Source organism: Trachemys scripta, chromosome 1 (assembly GCF_013100865.1).
Source record: "Trachemys scripta elegans isolate TJP31775 chromosome 1, CAS_Tse_1.0, whole genome shotgun sequence".
NCBI lineage: Eukaryota > Metazoa > Chordata > Testudines > Emydidae > Trachemys > Trachemys scripta.
Genome location: NC_048298.1, coordinates 141327655 through 141346223, shown reverse-complemented (window position 1 = coordinate 141346223; position 18569 = coordinate 141327655). Strand labels below are relative to the sequence as shown.

General features: G+C 44.8%; 1 protein-coding gene across 5 annotated transcripts in view; it reads right to left on the bottom strand.

Moving 5' to 3' along the window:
- MAN1A2 (mannosidase alpha class 1A member 2) overlaps positions 1-18569 on the bottom strand; it is a 295186-nt gene that overhangs the window by 131918 nt on the left and 144699 nt on the right. For all 5 annotated transcript variants that reach the window (XR_004647895.1, XM_034787853.1, XM_034787871.1 and 2 more), the window contains 2 exons: positions 13002-13120; positions 2559-2639 (listed from right to left, as the gene is read on the bottom strand). Coding sequence is in view for 4 of the 5 variants with exons in the window: in XM_034787853.1 (XP_034643744.1) it covers positions 2559-2639; positions 13002-13120 (200 nt within the window). In the remaining variant the exon portion in view is untranslated. The remainder of the gene's footprint in view (positions 1-2558; positions 2640-13001; positions 13121-18569) is intronic.

Below are 18569 nucleotides of genomic sequence, written 5' to 3'. Positions count from 1 at the left end.
AATAACCACTTTTACATAACTAATTCTAGGTAATAATGATGTCAACATAAATGAACACACTGAAATAAAGCACTCGTACAATATAATTGATGTATAACAATTAAAACAGGAGTCAATTAATTAAATGATAAAAATACAACTATAAAGTAAAAACAAAAGGAAACTAGGCTACCCAGGATAATACAAAAGAACTTAGGATACAGTATGAAAGATTTTCTTCAAGGTCTAGAAGTTTTCATACTGCCATGAACGACCCAGTCCTTTGTTTTCCATGTAAGAGTTCACTATTCAAATCCCAGACTCATCTTTCCCCATCCAAATATTATCCCAATATAAAATATCTGAAGATCCATTTTAGTAAACTGGAAGTCCAAACTTTCAGGGAAGGTTCAGCTGAATATTTTATTTATATTTAGGCATTTCAATTATGACTATCACCACATAACTGTGCCTTACAAACATTAATGAAAATATGCTCTACCTGAGGTTATGGGCTTCATGAATAATCAATGGATGAAGTTCTGTATCGTGTATTATGCAGGTCAGACTAAATGGTCATAATGGCCCTGAAATCTATGAATAATCCATATTAATTCCTTTTTATAGGTGGGGAAAATGGAGGCCTTGAATACTTTTCCCAAGATCATACAGGGAATCTACTGCATAGCTGGGAAGAGAATACAGCTGTTCATACTCCCAGTTTCTGTGCTTTAACCATAAAATCATCCATCCTTCCAGCACAAAGGGGATAGAGCAGAAAAGTGAATTTGGCCCGATGCACTGAAAAAACCCTCTTTCCTCAAGCTACAGATACTGCAGAACTCTGCATGTATCTTCCCCAAGAAAGCCTGGGAGACATCCAGATGTGACAGATACCGCTACCTGAAAGATAATAGGTCACTGTTCACCAAACAAGTACTTAATAAAAGTTTTGTGACTAAACAAAGGATTATACAAGTCTGCACAATTTTAAGCCAAGGAACTAGCTGCTAAAACAAGACACTGTAAATCAAGTATGTTATTTTATTATTTTCCCATAGTACAATATTTGCATTTGTAACACCTAGGAGTAAATGTAGAACAACTCTGATTGGAAGAAGGGATGGTAACAGATATAATCGTTGTATAAAGTCTTTTAATTTCCACGGTACTCCATGATCAGGTTCCTCCACCACAAAAACAAGCACAGTTGATGCTAATTTTTCCTCCTGTGAGCAATTATCAGCATAGTCTCTAAAAACTGAAATACACCATGAAGACTACCATCCCATGTCTACACTCAGAAAACCAAGCTTGTATGAAAGTGTGTTAGCTAACATCTTTTAAGTAACATACTGTGTTAAACAACTTAACACTCAGTGTAGACAGGAACAAGCTATGTTTAGAAATGTGGGTTGATACATAAGCTGGGTTAAACACAACCGGCTAACACCTATTTAAATACAACAATTGTCCTTGTCCAAACTAAGAGAAAAATCTTGTCAGTTAAAACGTGTTAGAAAACATGTTAGTTAATACATTTTCTAACATGGCACATTTTCCTACTGTAGACTAGGACTTAGAGGTAGTTAAACTGCCATAACCAATACTTTGTTTCATGATTAAACAAACACCTCTATTCTCCACGGGTGTAAGTGCAGCATCTTTCACCAGCACTAAATTTATTGTTTTAAAAACAAAGAAACAGAATGAGATTCAGCATATAATCCCCCAAACAGTCAGCAGACAGCAATAATTTTCAGCCACTGCTGACAGAGGCAAGTTTTATACCTGTGAGTTAGAGGTAAAAAGCTGAATCAGTTCTGAGAATACTGTCCCATATATCCAACCTATATTTCAAGATACCATGCAGGCTATATAAAGGTGAGGTGGTGGCCTTCCAATCCTACACTGTATATAGTAGAAGTTTTTCCCAGCAATCCCCATGCAGGAGGGGACACAGAGAAGTCTAAATGTAGCCCGGATATAGAACAGGCATAATTCACAATGACTTCCGTGGGAACTGTACCTGTGAGATGAGTTTGATCCAGTGTGCCTCAGTCTTAGCCTATTGTTGTAGCAGAGTTATGGCTCCCTACACAAAAGATACCTGAAAAAACTGTCAAGGATTTCTGCATTCAGGTACCTGTGTCCATTGGGGAACAAGTGGCAGCTGAGAAAAATTCTCTTTTGAGAGAGGTGGAATATCTTGAAACAAGGTATTTGTAAGCACTAGAGTCTAATGATTAAATAACTAGGGTTGAGGTGACTACTTGTGTAAGAAGGTTCAACTCTGTTAACAATTAAGTTGAAAAAACCTTGATAAAAAGAGCAAACTGGAGAAGGCACAGGCTGCTTCAAAGTCCTGGTAAAGGGTCCTCAGTTAGCCTAGAGATACTGTAAAGTAATCAGCTTTAGATGAAGATTCCATGATCCCTGTAGAGTTGGGTAACACAGCCCATCCTACTTATTATATTAGCTCAAAAAAATACTGTGAAGCCAACAACTTCAACCCTTCCAACTATGCAGCTTTCATTTGATAGACTACTAATTTCCACACTTCCTTATGGTTTCCTTACCTCCTGTCCTGAAAGGTAATATGCTGCTAGAAGACCACCAATGAAGCGAATATTGACTTCAAAAACGGACACCTCTGAATTCTGGGAAGAGAGGAAAACGTAAATGTTTAAAAAGCTTCTCTATACAACAATCAAGGTATCAGAAGAAACTGTTATCATTAGGGTAAGCATAGATACAAATCCAAATGCACACAAGGACTTGTAGTTTGCCAATATTTGGATTCACAAGGACAACCCACTTGCAAATCTTCATGAAAAACAACCACCACAGCCTGTTTGCAACTCCCTCCTCTTAGCCAGAATCCCTCTCCCATATTCCTTCAAAAGTGCCAGCATCCACAACTACAGCCCACCCACACTGTCCTATGTGCCTCCTTCCACTCTTTTACCTTGAGCCTCCATAATTAATTTTCAGTATCTGTAGGATAATGATAACTACGAATAGGTACTTGACAGCCCCCTAAAAATGGAATTGTCCCATCTCACTTCAGGGTTCCAAATACAATGTATAATTTTTAGACCTAAATTATGGGAGAAAATCCTTGCCATTCATCCACTCACCCTTTTTTCTGTGAGAGAGCTGCACAGAAACATATGACAAACTGGGAATTCTGGGACAATGTTAGCTGATTACAAAAATCTTATCACTTCAGTATTAATGAAATTCTCATAATGTACCACAATGTTGAAATATATACCTATTGCATATTACATTTAAGCTTTAAAAAATCCACAATGAAAATATATTTGCCCCAGAAGTTAAGACTTTTCTTAAGGTAATTAAGCCAAAGGTCTGGAATGTAGGCCATGCTCATTCTTGCTGTCCTAAATCATGAAATATCTCATTCTCCCTGCCTCCTATTGTTATTTTATGGGAACCTGCACAGAAGTAGGCAAAGGAGAACCCAAACCTCACTGAACTCCCCCAGGCAAGAAAAACACTGAAGAAAAAAAAAAACCTGACATGGTAAAAGGTGTCAAAAGACAGCCAGATAAGCTCAGGATTGGAGGGTAGAAGGAAAATGGCCACATCTGTAGATTTATGTAGCATACAAAGACATTTGTGACATCGTCACAAAACTGGACACTGTACTCCAGATGAGGCCTCACCAATGTCAAATAGAGAGGATTGATCACGTCCCTCGATCTGCTGGCAGTGCATGGGATTCCTCCTTCCTAAGTGCAGGACTCTGCACTTGTCCTTGTTGAACCTCATCATATTTCTTTTGGCCCAATCCTCTAATTTGTCTAGGTCCCTCTTTATTCTATCCCTACCCTCCAGCGTATCTACCACTCCTTCCAGTTTAGTGTCATCTGCAAACTTGCTGAGAGTACAGTCCACGCCATCCTCCAGATCATTAATGAAGATATTAAACAAAACCGGCCCCAGGACTAACCCTTGGGGCATTCCGCTTGATATCGGCTGCCAACTAGACATGGAGCCATTGATCACTACCTGTTGAGGCTGATGATCTAGCCACCTTTCTATCCACCTTATAGTCCATTCATCCAACCCATACTTCTTTAACTTGCTGGCAAGAATACTGTGGGAGACCGTATCAAAAGCTTTGCTAAAGTCAAGGAATGATCACATCCCTCGATCTGCTGGCAATGCCCCTACTTATACAGCCCAAAATGCCGTTAGCCTTCTTGACAACAAGGCACACTGTCGACTCATATCCAGCTTCTCGTCCACTGTAACCCCTCGGTCCTTTTCTGCAGAATTGCTGCCTAGCCATTCGGTTCCTAGACTGTGTGTGTGCAGCTATTCAGGGCCTGCTGCTACATATCTGCTGTTGGACTGTTTATCATGTTCTTCGGTTCAGACTGTTAATGACCTAACCAGTTCATGGTTATTACATGTTTTGTTTGACAATCTACCTGTGTCATCAGCAAGTTTGCAGATGACACTAAGCTAGGGGGAGAGGTAGAAACACTGTAGGGTAGGGATAGGGTCCAGCATGACCAAGACAAATTGGAGGATTGGGCCAAAAGATCTGATGAGGTTCAACAAGGACAAGTGCAGAGTCCTGCACTTAGGAAGGAGGAATCCCATGCACTGCTACAGGCTGGGGACCAACTGGCTAAACAGCAGTTCTGCAGAAATGGACCTGGGGATTACAGTGGACGAGAAGCTGGATATGAGTCAGCAGTGTGCTCTCGTTGCCAAGAAGGCCAACGGCATATTGGACTGTATTAGTAGGAGCATTGCTAGCAGATCGAGGGAAGTGATTATTCCCCTCTATTCGGCACTGGTGAGGCCACACCTGGAGTATTGCACCAAGTTTTGGTACCTCCTCCCCCCCCCCACTACAGAAGGGATGTGGACATATTGGAGAGAGTCCAGTGGAGGGCAACAAAAATGATTAGGGGGCTGGGGCATATGACTTACGAGGAGAGGCTGAGGAAACTGGGGTTATTTAGTCTGCAAAAGAGAAGAGTGAGGGGGGATCTGATAGCAGCCTTCAACTACCTGAAGGGGGTTTCCGAAGAGGATGGAGCTAGGCTGTTCTCAGTGGTGGTAGATGTCAGAACAAGGAGCAATGGTCTCAAGTTGCAGTGGGGAGGTCTAGGTTGGATATTAGGAAACACTATTTCACTAGGAGGGTGGTGAAGCACTGAAATGGGTTACCCAGGGAGGTGGTGGAATCTCCATCCTTAGAGGTTTTTAAGACCTGGCTTGACAAAGCCTTGGCTGGGATGATTTAGTTGGTGTTGGTCCTGCTTTGAGCGGGGGATTGGACTACATGACCTCCTGAGGTCTCTTCCAACCCTAATATTCTACAATTCTATGTGTGTCTTGCTTTGGTGGTTTGTTTGTTTTCTGAACTGCTATTCTGGGGTGCATCAGGGCGTAACATTATAGTGATGAATGCTTCTATTCTGCAACCCATGCTGCCTGGCGCACATCCTTCAGCTGTTGACTAGTGATACTTTATTTGGACTTTTTGAAACTATGTGCAGATTCTGCAACTCTTCGATGCTACTAGGTTACATTTGGTGCAGAACTGCTTAGGCCATGATGGCATTGATATTTATAATGGACTCCTGGAACCCAAGTCTTCCTTTGATGCAACTGTGCAGTGCCTCAACGAGTATTTTGGCACCAAAGATTCTGTTCTGTAAAGGAGGGAAATGTTTTTTAAGCTTGCCAGCAACCCAACAAAATCATATTAGAGTTTGCATGTCATCTGCGGAGGATAGCCCAGGAATGTGAATTTGGGGACATTATAATGATCATGCTCAGGGATATTTATGTGACTGGAATAGCCAATAACCACCTGGGTGACCGATTCCTGGCTGAAGATTCTAGATTGCTAACTTTTGTTGCCACGGTTGCTTAGAGTGAGGCATTTGAGAAGGCTTGGACTGAGAGAGGTGCTACATCTCAAACTGCTGCTACTTTTGTGTCTATGCTTAAACTGTCAGTTTCTCCTCCTTACATCACCCAGTCGTACAACTACTTACAGTTGCTCCATGGCCCCAGCAGTGAAAGTTGACAGTTTCTGTTTCTTGAGTGGTAGCGCGGCAGAGCAGGGGTGAAACCCCTTGAATGCCCTGCTAAAATGCTGACTAAGCCCAGCTTTCGGGCAGAGAGGCCAGGGGCAGAGGCTCAAAGCAGCCAGCAGGGAGCCCAGCTGCGGGCCCTAACAAGGGCTGGCTCACTGCAATAGGCTGAGCTACGCAGCGACAGCTGGGCTGAAGGCTGGGAGGGCTATAAAAGCCCTGAACAAAACTCAGTGAGGAGGCTCGCCTGGGATGGGACAGGAGGCTACAGCTCTGTCTCCTCACCACAGGAAGGGAGCCTCAAGGGCCAAGAGACCCTGGAATGGGTTAGAAAGGGGATAACTGTTGGGGGATAAAGGGGACTGCACGGTGGCACTGTAAAATAAAGTACAAGGGTGAAACACCAGAAGAAGGCCTGAGAACTCTTATTTTACCAGCCTGGGCACAGGGCGAGAAGGCAGAAACCTGTGCGGACGCTGTGACAGGTAGTATGGGTCACTTGGCCAATTTCCCTGCCTGGCCAGTTAGAACTGCTATGTGCTGGGCTTGTGGGAGGGAAGAACACTTTAATTTAGCATGCTGGATACACTGGTCCATGAAGACAGGAGTCCTGAAGTGCATACGGTGAACGTGGAGCTGCACAAGACCACCTTTACCAGGGTCCCTGATGTTTCCTTTAGCATAAACTTCTCATGTGGCAAAGCCCTGGAGTTCGTATCCCATACAGTAGAAATTAACCTTACACTAGTGAAGTGCATGATTGATATGGGTGCGAAGTTAACATTCTCTCCTCTGGGTTAGTTCACAATCTGGACATTTGACTGACTACAGACAGTGGTTATAAAAGCTTGGAATTGTTATGCCTTGCAGACAGTGGGTAAAGCTGTATGCTCTGTGATCTACAAAGCTATAATAAAGTTGACTGCAAGTTTTATATTGTTAAAGGTACAGCTGCAAATGCTGTTCCATTATTGTCCTACAATCTGTGCTGACAGCTTGGTATTATGCAACTTATACAGGACATCTCAGGTGAGCTTATGTGGACTGGAATAGAAGGGGATACCCAAAGTATTGTCCAGAGACAGCAGGATTTATTTAACAGTGATGGCTTTCTGTCCACAAGAAGTGCATACTCTCTGCAGTTGGATTTGAACACCAAGTCCTTCGCATGACCTGCATGTCATGTACCTCCAGAGCAAAATCTGAGCAGAACTGCACATGAAAGATAATTATATCATTCAGGAGGTGGAAGGGCCTATGGATTGGAGCTCACCCCAGTGAATATACACATGAAGAACAGTGATATTTAACTGTGCACAGATTATAGGGCACTTAATAAATGTGAGCAGTTTCAATTACAAACCTTCAAAGAGATGACTTGCCCAATAAGTGGATCCTGGATTTTTTCTGTGTTGGACTACTGATCTGGTTATTGGCAAACATCTTTGGCTGAAATTCTGCAGCTGTCATTGACTTTCAGCCACCATTTGGGAGGTTCTGCTATCAACAACTCCCTTTTTCCTTAGTCTCTGCTCCTGAAATATTTCAGAGAGTGGTCTCTCAGCTTCTGGATAACATCCAGGGTGCATGTTGCTATTTGGATGTCCGTCTTGTCTTTGCTAAGACTAGGGCCAACCCTGGGGGGTGCGGGGCCTGGGACAACCCCCCCCCCCCCCCCGGCCCAGGTCCCGGCCCCACTCCACCCCTTCTCCCAAGCCCCTGCCCCGCCTCTTCCCGCCCCTGCCCTGCCCCCTCCCCACCCCCATTCCACCCCTTCCCCAAGCCCCCTCCCTGCCTCTTTCTGGCTTCTGCCCCCTCCGCCAGAAGCTGGTGGGGCAGAGCAGAGTGGAGCGGGGCGGGCTGGGGCCAGGTCGCTCACTGCTGCCAGCGCCAGGCCCCCCACTAATCCCTCAGGCTGCCCTGGACCCCATGTCCTGAAGCACGGGACCCCCCAAAGCGTGGGGCCTGGTGCGATTGCCCTGGTCCGTCCTATGGACAGGACGGCTCTGGCTAAGACTCTTCCTGAGCAGTGTTATTCTGAATCGGGTGCTAACCTGACTCCAACAGGATGGTATAAAGTTGAATGTGGCCAAGTGCCATTTTGTAAAAGCTGCTGTAGTTTGTAGGGCATTCTCTGTGGGCTGATGATGTGAAACAAATGCCTGAAGGACTACAAACTGTTGCTTCACTACCATTATCCACTGATTGTAGCAGTTTATGTTCATTCCTTGGCCTAGTTCAATATATAGGATGCCGTGTTCCACCCCATTTTAGTACCTTTGCCACACCGCTGTGGGATTTAACCATGGGCCAGGGCCAGTTGGTTCAGACTAAAGAAACAAAGCCCTTTGTTGGATCCAATCCCATGCTTATTTTCATATATGGAAGCCGGCAGTATTTCAAACTGATATAATGCAATTGGGGTCTGGATGCAGTTCTGCTCCAGGAGAGATGGCTGGTTCCATTTGTGTCTTGTACTCTGACACTGATGGAAGGAAAATATTCCAAGATTGAGCTAGAGTTCTTGGGAATAGTTTTTGCTATTGTACACTTCAAGGTCTACTTAGTGGGAAAATATTTCACCTTAGAAACTGATCATTTGCCCATTACTTGCTGAGAGCGAAGCTGCAGTAGTGGATTATTCAATTGCACCAATATGACTTTGATTTGGTACATAGCAAAGGAAGATGTAATTTATTTGCTGATACTTTTGAGAAATTCTGCTGGGTTAGCACCCTTGCACGCAAAAAAGGCAGAGTACACCATATGCTTTTTACTGAAAGATATGCCAATTGACTTAGGGGAGACTTAAAGATGCTGAACTGTGCAAGGTGATATGAGCTGTACAAGCAGATTGGATGGACCCAGTCTTTAAGAAAACTTTTTAGCTACATTCTATAAAATTCGTTCAGCACTCACAGGAAACACGTGTGCTACTCAACTTATCTTATGCAGAGGAGCCTTGTTGATCGTTCCAGGATCGTTGTGACAAAAAGTCCTAGATGTGGCTCATGAAGGACATTTGGGATTTACAAAGATGAAAAAACTTCTGCGTAGTCATGGTTGGTGGTCAAACTTATGCACGGACATTTAACATCATTTGAAGGCATGCTCTGCCCGCAAAGTGCATACGTCTGTTCCTCCGGATCCTTTGAAACTGGTAGTCATAGACAGATCATAGCAGAGAATTGCAGTGGCTACTACTGGCCCCTTGATTTCACTGCATGATTACATCCCATTGACTGTTTCAGACTATTACTCATGTTATCCCTTTGCATTCATAATTTCACAAGGCATCTCAGAGGAGCTCATTTCTTGCCTAATTACTTTATTTGCTATGCTTGGCTTACCAGAGAGTCTCGTTTCAGATAACAGGATGTCCTACATACTGTCACGGGGTAGGCACACCCCATCACAGGGTGTCAGGTCACGTAGGGTTAGATGGAAGGGTGGAGGTGATTCTGCAGCCAGTCAGGTCCTGAGGCTGAAAGCATAGTTAACCTTTTGGGGGCTGGTATAGGGTAGGCACACCCCGTCACACACCCTACCTCTCAAGACAGGACCCGGCGGGGGTCCATCCCTATTGCCCCCTTCTCCCCCCAGCCGGGGAGAAAAAGTCTGCATTAGTGTGGGCCCTACCTGGGCAGTATAACAAGCTGAACTCGTAGAGTTGGAGGCTGAGGTATCATCTCATAATCCATGAGTTCAAATCCTTCATGATGTTGACCCATTCTAGGAGTGCATGGTCTATAATAAGATGAAAGGGGCTCCTCAATATGTAATACTATTGCCCGTTTTACTGTTAGGGCATCCTTTTAGATGGTGGAGTACTTGACTTCTCGGGGAAATAGCTTCCGGCTTAGGTACAGCACCAGGGGTTCCCCCCGCCCCATCTTGTTCCTGTCCGTAAGAATGGCCACACTGGGTTAGACTAAAGGTCCATCTAGCCCAGTATCCTGTCTTCTGACAGTGGCCAATGCGAGGTTCTTCAGAGGGAATGAACAGAACAGGCAATCATCAAGTGATCCATTCCATGTGGCCCATTCCAAGCTTCTGGCAAACCGAGGCTATGGACACCATTCCTGCCCATCCTGGATAATAGCCATTAGTGGAGCTATCCTCCATGAATTTATCTAGTTCTTTTTTGAACCCTGTTATAGACTTGGCCTTCATAACATCCTCTGGCAAGGAGTTCCACAAGTTGACTGTGCGTTGTGTGAAAAACAACGGCTCCCAGCCTCACTTCTGAGCCGTCTGTTTGTAAAATAAAGGGTTTTGAGAAGTCTGGGAGGAACAGGATGGGTTCATGGGTGAGTTGATCTTTCAAGGTCCGGAAGGCTCTTGCACAATCCGCCAACCACCGGACATTCCATGGCCGGGAGTTCTTTGTGAGGTAGAAGAAGGGGGCGGCTATCGTGGCAAAGTCTGGCATGAACTCTCTGTAGTTTCCAGCCAAACCCAGGAACTTCCTTACCTTTCTTTTCGTTGTAGGGGTGGGGTAGTCCTTCAGGGACTGTACCTTGTCCACCAGGGGGTGGAGTTGGCCCGCCCCCACTGTGTATCCCAAGTAGGTCACTTCTTTCCACCCAAGGGGAAACTTGTTGGGGTTAGCTGTGAGTCCTGCTTCCTTCAGGGCCTGTAGGACCGCGGTGAGATGTAGGTGTTCCTCCCGACTTGTGCTGTAGACCACAATATCGTCAATATAAGCTGCCGCATACTGCCAGTGTGGCTGCAACAGTTGGTCCATCAATCACTGGAATGTAGCCACAGCCCCATGTAACCCAAAGGGCATGGTGATGAAATAATATAGACCGAGTAGCGTCGGGAAGGCTGTCTTCTCCAAGGAAGTCAGGGTCAGGGGTATTTGCCAGTACCCATTGGTCAAATCTAGTGTTGATAGAAACTTAGCACTACCCAGCTGTTCCAGCAGTTCATCCACCCATGGCATCGGGTAGGCATCAAAGCGGGAAATGGCATTGATCCCCCTAAAATCTATACAGAGCCTCATAGTCCCATCGGGCTTTGGGACCAGGAGTATGGGGCTTCTCCATTCACTCTGGGATTCTTCCACTACTCCAAGGCTAGCATCACCTCGAGTTCTTTTTGGACCACTTCCCACATTTTCTGGGGAAATGGGCGATGTTGGTTGCGGACTTTTTGTCCAGGAATGGTGTCTATGTGGTGGCTGGTAATACTTGTCCATCCTGGACAAGAAGATAAAACAGAGGTGGCCAGTACTGAGACAGCCTCTGGGTAGCAGGTCACATAATCAACTACCACTAGAATACACTGACACACCCTGTGAGCCGTAGTCCCGTAGCTGGGGTTTGTAGCAACTCCCTGCAGGGAGCTCACAGCCTCCGTCCTTCCCCGTCAGCAGCCTCCCCAGACTGAGCTGGGCTGCTACCTTTTATATGCTGCCTCCAGGCGAGCATGCCCAGCAGGGTCAGAGGGGCGGGGCTTCCTCAGCCTGCAAAGCATAGTTAACCCTTTTGGTGCTGGTGTGGTACCCAGTCATGTGTACCAAAAGAGTTTGAAGGCTTTCTGATGAGAATTGGTACATTTCATTATAAATCTGCTGTGTATGCCAAGAAAATGGGATAGTGGAAAGATTGCATGAGACTCTGAAGTAACATGTAGCTTACATATTAGAGGAACACTGAGATACACCCTTGCATTAAGTCCTGCTTTACATGATAGTCAGAGTATGCCTCATGAAAGTACAGAAGTAAACCCGTTCTATCGGCTCTTCAGCCAACCTAGTAGGATCAAATTGTTTATAATGACAGAAGAGGATCATCCCACTCCTTCACTGTCCTTGAAAACAACTGATGTGATTAGGAAATACATGAGTTTCAACAAGCATATCCATAAGAGACTCTAGGCATTCTATCCTGGACAGGCAGTGTATGTTAGATGGGGATCTGGAAGCATTTTGAATGCTTGTGGCATGATCTTCCGGGCTACAAGCTAAGGAGCATGCCAAATGCATTTGCCACAGGGAGAATGCACTGTTCACCAGCAAGATATACTGCTTATTGAAAGAGGACCAGACAGGGCAGAGGAGGCTCTTTCTGTGTATGATGGTGTCATGTGGCCAGCTGGGGAAGTTGTAGCACAGCAAGAGCACCCACATAGTGATCTGAATCAGAGGTACAGCCTACAGCCCCAAGGTCACTTGATGCCTCCAACTAGGCATTGCTGAACTTTTGGGGAGAAGGGAAGGAAAGTGTGTGTGTGTGTGTGTGTGTGTGTGTGTGTGTGTGTGTGTGTGTGTGTGTACCATTGGATGTGTGCTGCTATTCAGGACCCATTGATACATATCTGCTGTTCAGACTGTTATGTTTTGTTCAAACATAACTAGTTCATGGTTATTACATGTATGTCTTGTTCTGTCATTGTTGTTTTGTGTTTTTGGATTGTTATTCTGGGATGCATCAGATTATATACCTTAAAAACTTGTAATAAACAATTAGACTGAAATATTGTAAGTAGTTCATGCACCGCAATTTTAAAAGTAAACACCCTTCTCCTTCCACAACTGAATACTCTGGTGCTGTTGTAACATGCTTATAATTTGATCTGTATTGGGGATAACTTTGTACTTACTTCTTCTGCAGAGGTTTTAATATCTCTCATGGAACATTTAAGTATTATCCATCTTTTGACAATCACTAACTTTTAAACACATTAAATAGAAAGACATCCTTGGTTAGGGAGCCAGAGATATTCACTTTTCAAAACAAAAAAAATAAAAAGGAAGTCCTTTGAAGTTTAGCCATAAACCTGAATTTCAGGTCTTTCTAATAAATGTTTTTTGTATCCTCAACCATAGTTCCAGCTTAACAACTTTTCCCTCCCCTGGGAACACCACAGTATGTTTTCTCAAAACACCTTTAAAAGAACCAGTGAAATGCAAGGAGATGTTCTACTTACCACACTAAAATCAAGGTTTTTGTCAATCCAGTCTTGTCCTTCTCTGAATTCATCATGAAGCCCCATGATATAGAGAGTATCCAAAGCATCTACTATGGTAGCACCCATTTGCGAATTTCCTACAAGCAAAAAATAAGATTTCTATTAGAAGTGATTATTTTACTGGAAAAAAATGTCACAGACAAAAATAAACAGTCAAAGTAGTCTTAGATCTTGACAAGGCGATAGTACCAGAAAGAAATCTCACAGTCAGACAGAAATTAGGAGCAGCCTGAAGGCCCTGACGCTTAGGTGCATTGCTGAAGGCCACACATTTGGGTTTTGGGGGAAAAGAGACAGTGAAACTTGAAAAGACCATTCTTATCTGATTTCCTTATCAGAAGATGAACAACCACATTCTCAGGCAGCTACAAGGACTGTAAGGACATTCAACTTCGAATACCTATTAGGGGATTCTTGGACAGGACTGGGGAAAGAGTTTTACCTAAGAGATCTACTGTAATTTCAAGTATCTGCAGTAATTCTTTGCACACACTTAGCAGAGGAATTACACTGAATTTTGCAAACACTGACGTTAACTAATTGCATGTCTTACTTATTGAAGGTAACTGTCAATTACCATCACTGTGTCATATTCCAGACAAAAAAGTACATTAAGATGCAGTTAAGGTTCCAGATATGTATCAGTACTCTGTAGTGATGCTATGCAATAACTATACAATTATGATTAAAGCATTTTTGTGTTTCTTGTCCCAGATTAGATTAAGGTGATTTTTTAAAGACACGTTCAATCTTTTTTTACCCTCTCCTTTCTGGAATCACTTCAGGGGAGAGACAAGGTTTGGGTGTCTGTGATTGTGTGTATAAGCCCCACAGAGGGGAATCAAGGGTTAACATGCAATTCTGGGCCCAAAAGGTACCTGCTGGGCACGCTAACAATGGAAGCAGAGCTCAAAAGGGAGCCGCTCAGTTCAGTCACAGCTACTAGGGCATGGGATCAGTCCTACACTAGTAGCTTCTGCACAGAGGCTGCAGAAGATCCACAGCACCTGACCAGAGCCCATGTCTGAGCCACTGAAGGCCCCCGTGCAGACTGGGAACAGTGGACCATGACTGATGGAGAAGAGCTTCCAGATCACAGTTAGGGAGAACCCCCTTTTTTGAGTCCATAAGCAGACCCTGCTGGGACTTAAGATGGTAGAGGACAGGGCAGGAAGCAACCCATAAAGCAGGCTTTGTGGTGCCCATTCCCAGGCTGCCTATCTGACTGCCAATCACAGGGCCCTGGGTTGGAACTTGCTGCAGCAAGGAGGGCCTGGTGTAAGCAGGACCGGCTCCAGGGTTTTGGCCGCCCCAAGCAGGCACAAAAAAAAAAAAAAAAAAGCCGCGATCATGATCTGCAGCGGCAATTCGGCGGAAGGTCCTTCGCTTGGAGCGGGAGTGAGGGACCATCCGCCGAATTGCCGCCGAATAGCTGGACCTGCCGCCCCTCTCCAGAGTGGCCACCCCAAGCACCTGCTTGCCAAGCTGGTGCCTGGAGCCGGCCCTGGGTGTAAGTCTGTATCCTATGCTCACCCTTTTTTCAAGACTAAGATACATTTTGTACAAACTATGCCTTGTAAGCTATCATTTGAAAACCCATGATTTACTGATCAATCCTGTCCTTGTAAAATATGTGTGGCAACATTGTATGTAAAGTTAAAAGATTTTACTGTATAACATTACTGAGACATATTCCAAGTTTAGAAAAGCAGGCACAAACTGGTTCTTCGAAGACAAAAGGCAAACTGACACTTCAGACAGGTGTCAACAAAATCAGATAGACTATCACCTGGTTAAACAGCCATTCTTTGGCAGGAAAAAGGGTGTGAGCGAGAAATTTACATCTTGACAAAGAAGCAGCTGGAAGTTCCCATCTCCCCAGATTTTGTCTCCTGAACCCCAGCTGGAGATGATTCTCAAAGAAGAGAATAATGAGGAGCAGAGGCCCCAAATCATCTCTCATGGCATCTCTACTCGTGGCATCAACAACACCTGAAGGACAAGAAAATGACCACTGAACTGGGGGAGAGATCTTAGCTGAAAGTACTGCAGCCAATAAGATTGCTAAAGCATGTTGGGAGATAAAATTTTGCTTTGAATTCACTTAGCTTATTAAGTTAGGTTTTAGTTGTGTTTTACCTTTTTTTTTTTGGTAACCAATTCTGATTTTTATGCCTCATTACTTGGAATCACTTAAAATCTATCTTTCTGTAGTTAATAAACTTGTTTTATCTAAACCAGTGTGTTTGGGACACTTCATTTGCGATAACAGGATTTGTACATATCATTTTCTATTAATAAATGACAGATTTAATATGAGCTTATCCAGGAGAGGGCTGGGCAGTACAAGATGCACATTTCTGGGGGTACGTCTGGGACTGGAAGTTTGCTGGTGTTGCCCTGCAATGTAATTCACGAATGGCTGGCTATAGCACTCATACAGTATACCGGGGAGTGATTTACATGCTGGAGGCTGTGTGTGAGCGACCGGGAGTGGTTGCTCTCACAATGAAGCAGTGTCAGAGGCAGCCCAGGTTAGTGAACTGAGTAAATACAGGTGTCCACCAGTTCAGATTGTACTCTGGGGAATGTCACACCCGGGTTCCCCTACCACCAGCCACAGACCCTCACCCCTGGGAGACACAGCTGGACTCGGACATGAACCCCCCGACAATGTCTTAATTGCACATTTCTCAACTTCATATTTCTGGATTTCTTTCAAGCACATAACTCTGAATTTCCTGGGTTTGTGGTACTTGATTTTGGGATAATCACAATATCCCTGTAATTTTTTTCTACCCTAAATTACTGATACATAATTATAAACTTAACTCCGTTATTTTTTGTAGTGGAATAAAAATTAGATACAACAATCTTTAATAGCTTAATTACAACCCTACACCTCTGACTGCTAGAAACTGGCCCTGGATGACAGGGGGTGGTCCTGTTCTGTTCACTGCCTCTGAAGCATCTGGCACTGGCTACTGACAGAACACAGGATACTGGGCTAGATGGACTATTGGTCTGATCCACTATGGCCATGCTTGTGGTCTTATGTAAACTAATTTATTCAAATATAACTTATGCACAAGATTTAAATGAATTTTAATTATATGTAGAAAGTTTGAAATGTTACTTCTTTGTTAAAACCATTCAAGACAAAAAAGGCTGAAACAGTTGCTAAATATTTTAAAGGAACAGTTTTTAAATTAATTTTAATTGAAATTAATTAATGGATTTACTTGTAATTCTCAGAAAATTCATTCAGTATTCAAAGAATAAGTACTGTAAGTTCAGAAAGGATGTACTGTATTTTTCATACAAAATAAAGGTTGAATCCCTGCCAGAAGTGCAAAGTAGAATTCAGCCTTAACTATGATGTCACAACGAATGCCTCACTAATACTGTGATAGCTATTACAACCACATGCATTATATTTGGGGACGATTGGATTAACTTTATGAATGCTATATGTCACATTGTAGGCTAGGGATTGTGTTCTACTCCACAGGGTGCATTACCACAGCCCCTCCAGGATTTAAAAACAGTGATGGGTAATTACTGCTGTCCCTGGGACTCAAGAGAAGTACTTACCCCTGGGGTAAACTGCATATTTGGTTGTTGACCAAATAATTCAAGACTAGCACAATACATATATACTAGGGAGCAAAATTCAGGGTTATACAGGCAACCTTTACTCTGACATTTCCTAATGTATATGTTATTGACTATGAAACCTAAATAACGTTGTCCAAAAGTAGATGTTGTATATTGTACTTGCAACTATACTGCAGTTTTCCTTTCAATGCAACTTTGAAAGTTTACTTAAGTTTACTTTTATTAATTTATCTTTTCTCCTTCTTCCGCACAAGTAGGCTTCGGTTTCACCTCAATCTAGGCACTTCCTCCCAATTTTAGATGTTTGCAAACTAATCCCATGTTGTAAATCAATATCTCTTCCTTGAGGAGCACTGTGGGTTAAATATTTTTAAAAGGTTGAGGACAAAAATCAATATTTTGGAGCAATATCTCTGTTCTGTTGTACTTCCAGAGAGAGCAAAGTGAGTGGAAAACACAAGTTCCCTGCTAGGGATTCTCTTGACTAGGGGAGACCACAACAGGTGTAGCACTCCTACACTTCTCCCTCAGTAGTGTCTGACACACAGGAATGTTGGGGCTGGAGTTGAACATATAGGGGTCATGGAGCTGGAAGGTCATGAAGGGGCCCCCCAAATTATTCTAAAGTACACAAGTGCTCAGACAGAGAATCAGGAAGCAGTAACTGGTTGTCTCAGATTCTCTTCTCCTCTCCTGGATTGTTCTGCCTGGCCGTAGGGAAAGGGGAGCAGACCATCCTTTATTAGGTGCTCCCCTGGGCTCAGGCAGTCTCAGCTGAGCACCTATTCTGTTCTCCTTGGGTCTCCCACAGCCTAATAGGGAAACAGGTAATGGTGCAAGCAGAATTACTCTCCTCCCTTTCTTGTGATTCACCTCATGGCCAACAGGGAAGCAACAGCAGCTGCTCAGAGCACTCCAGGCTCACACTGCAACTGCTTCAGGGGCTTGCAGGGTAGGGTTGCAAACTTTCTAATTGGAGAAAACCAAACACCTTTACCCGCCCCCTGCCCCATCCATTCTCAGAGGCGCCTTCTCTGAGGCCCTGCCCCCAATCACTCCATTCCATGCACCCTCCCTTACTCGCTCTCCCCCACTCTAGCTCCCTCGCTCATTTTCACCTGGTTGGGGCAGAGGTTTGGGGTGCAGGAGGGGGTGAGGGCTCCGGCTGGGGGTGCAGAATCTGGGGTGGGGCCATGGATGAGGGGGCACTGGGCTGAGACAGGGGGTTGGGGTGTGGGAGGGGATACAGACTCTGGGCTGGGGTGCAGGCTCCAGGGTGGGGCAAGAAATAAGGGGTTCAGGGTGCGGAAGGAGGCTCTGGACTGGGGCAGGGAGTTGGGGTGCAGGAGGGGGTGAGGGCTCAAGTTGGGGGTGTTGGCTCTGGCGTGGGGCTGGGATGAGGGGTTTGGGATGCAGGAAGGGACTCTGGGCTGGGGCCGAGGGATTTGGAGTGTGGGAGGGGGCTCGGGGCAATGGATTGGGGTGCAGGAGGGGGTTCAGGGTGCAGGCTCTAAGTGGTGCTGACTTCAGGCAGCTCCCAGGACGTGGTGACATGTCCCTCTGGCTCCTAGAAAGAGGAGGGCAGCCAGAGGGCTCTATGTGCTGTCCCACCACCTGCAGGCACCGCCCCATAACTCCCATTGGTCATGGTTCCCACCCAATGGGAGCTGCAGAGCTGGCACTTGGGGTGGAGGCAGCGCACGGAGCCCCCATAGCCACCCCTCCGCCTAGGAGCAGGACATGCCAGCTGCTTCCCAGGAGCTGCAGGGAGCCTGCCAGCCCCGCCGCACCGCCAACTGGACTTTTAACGGCCCGGTCAGCAGTGCTGACTGGAGCCATCAGGGTCCCTTTTCAACGGGGTGTTCTGGTCGAAAACTGGACCCTGACAACCCTATTGCAGGGAAACCA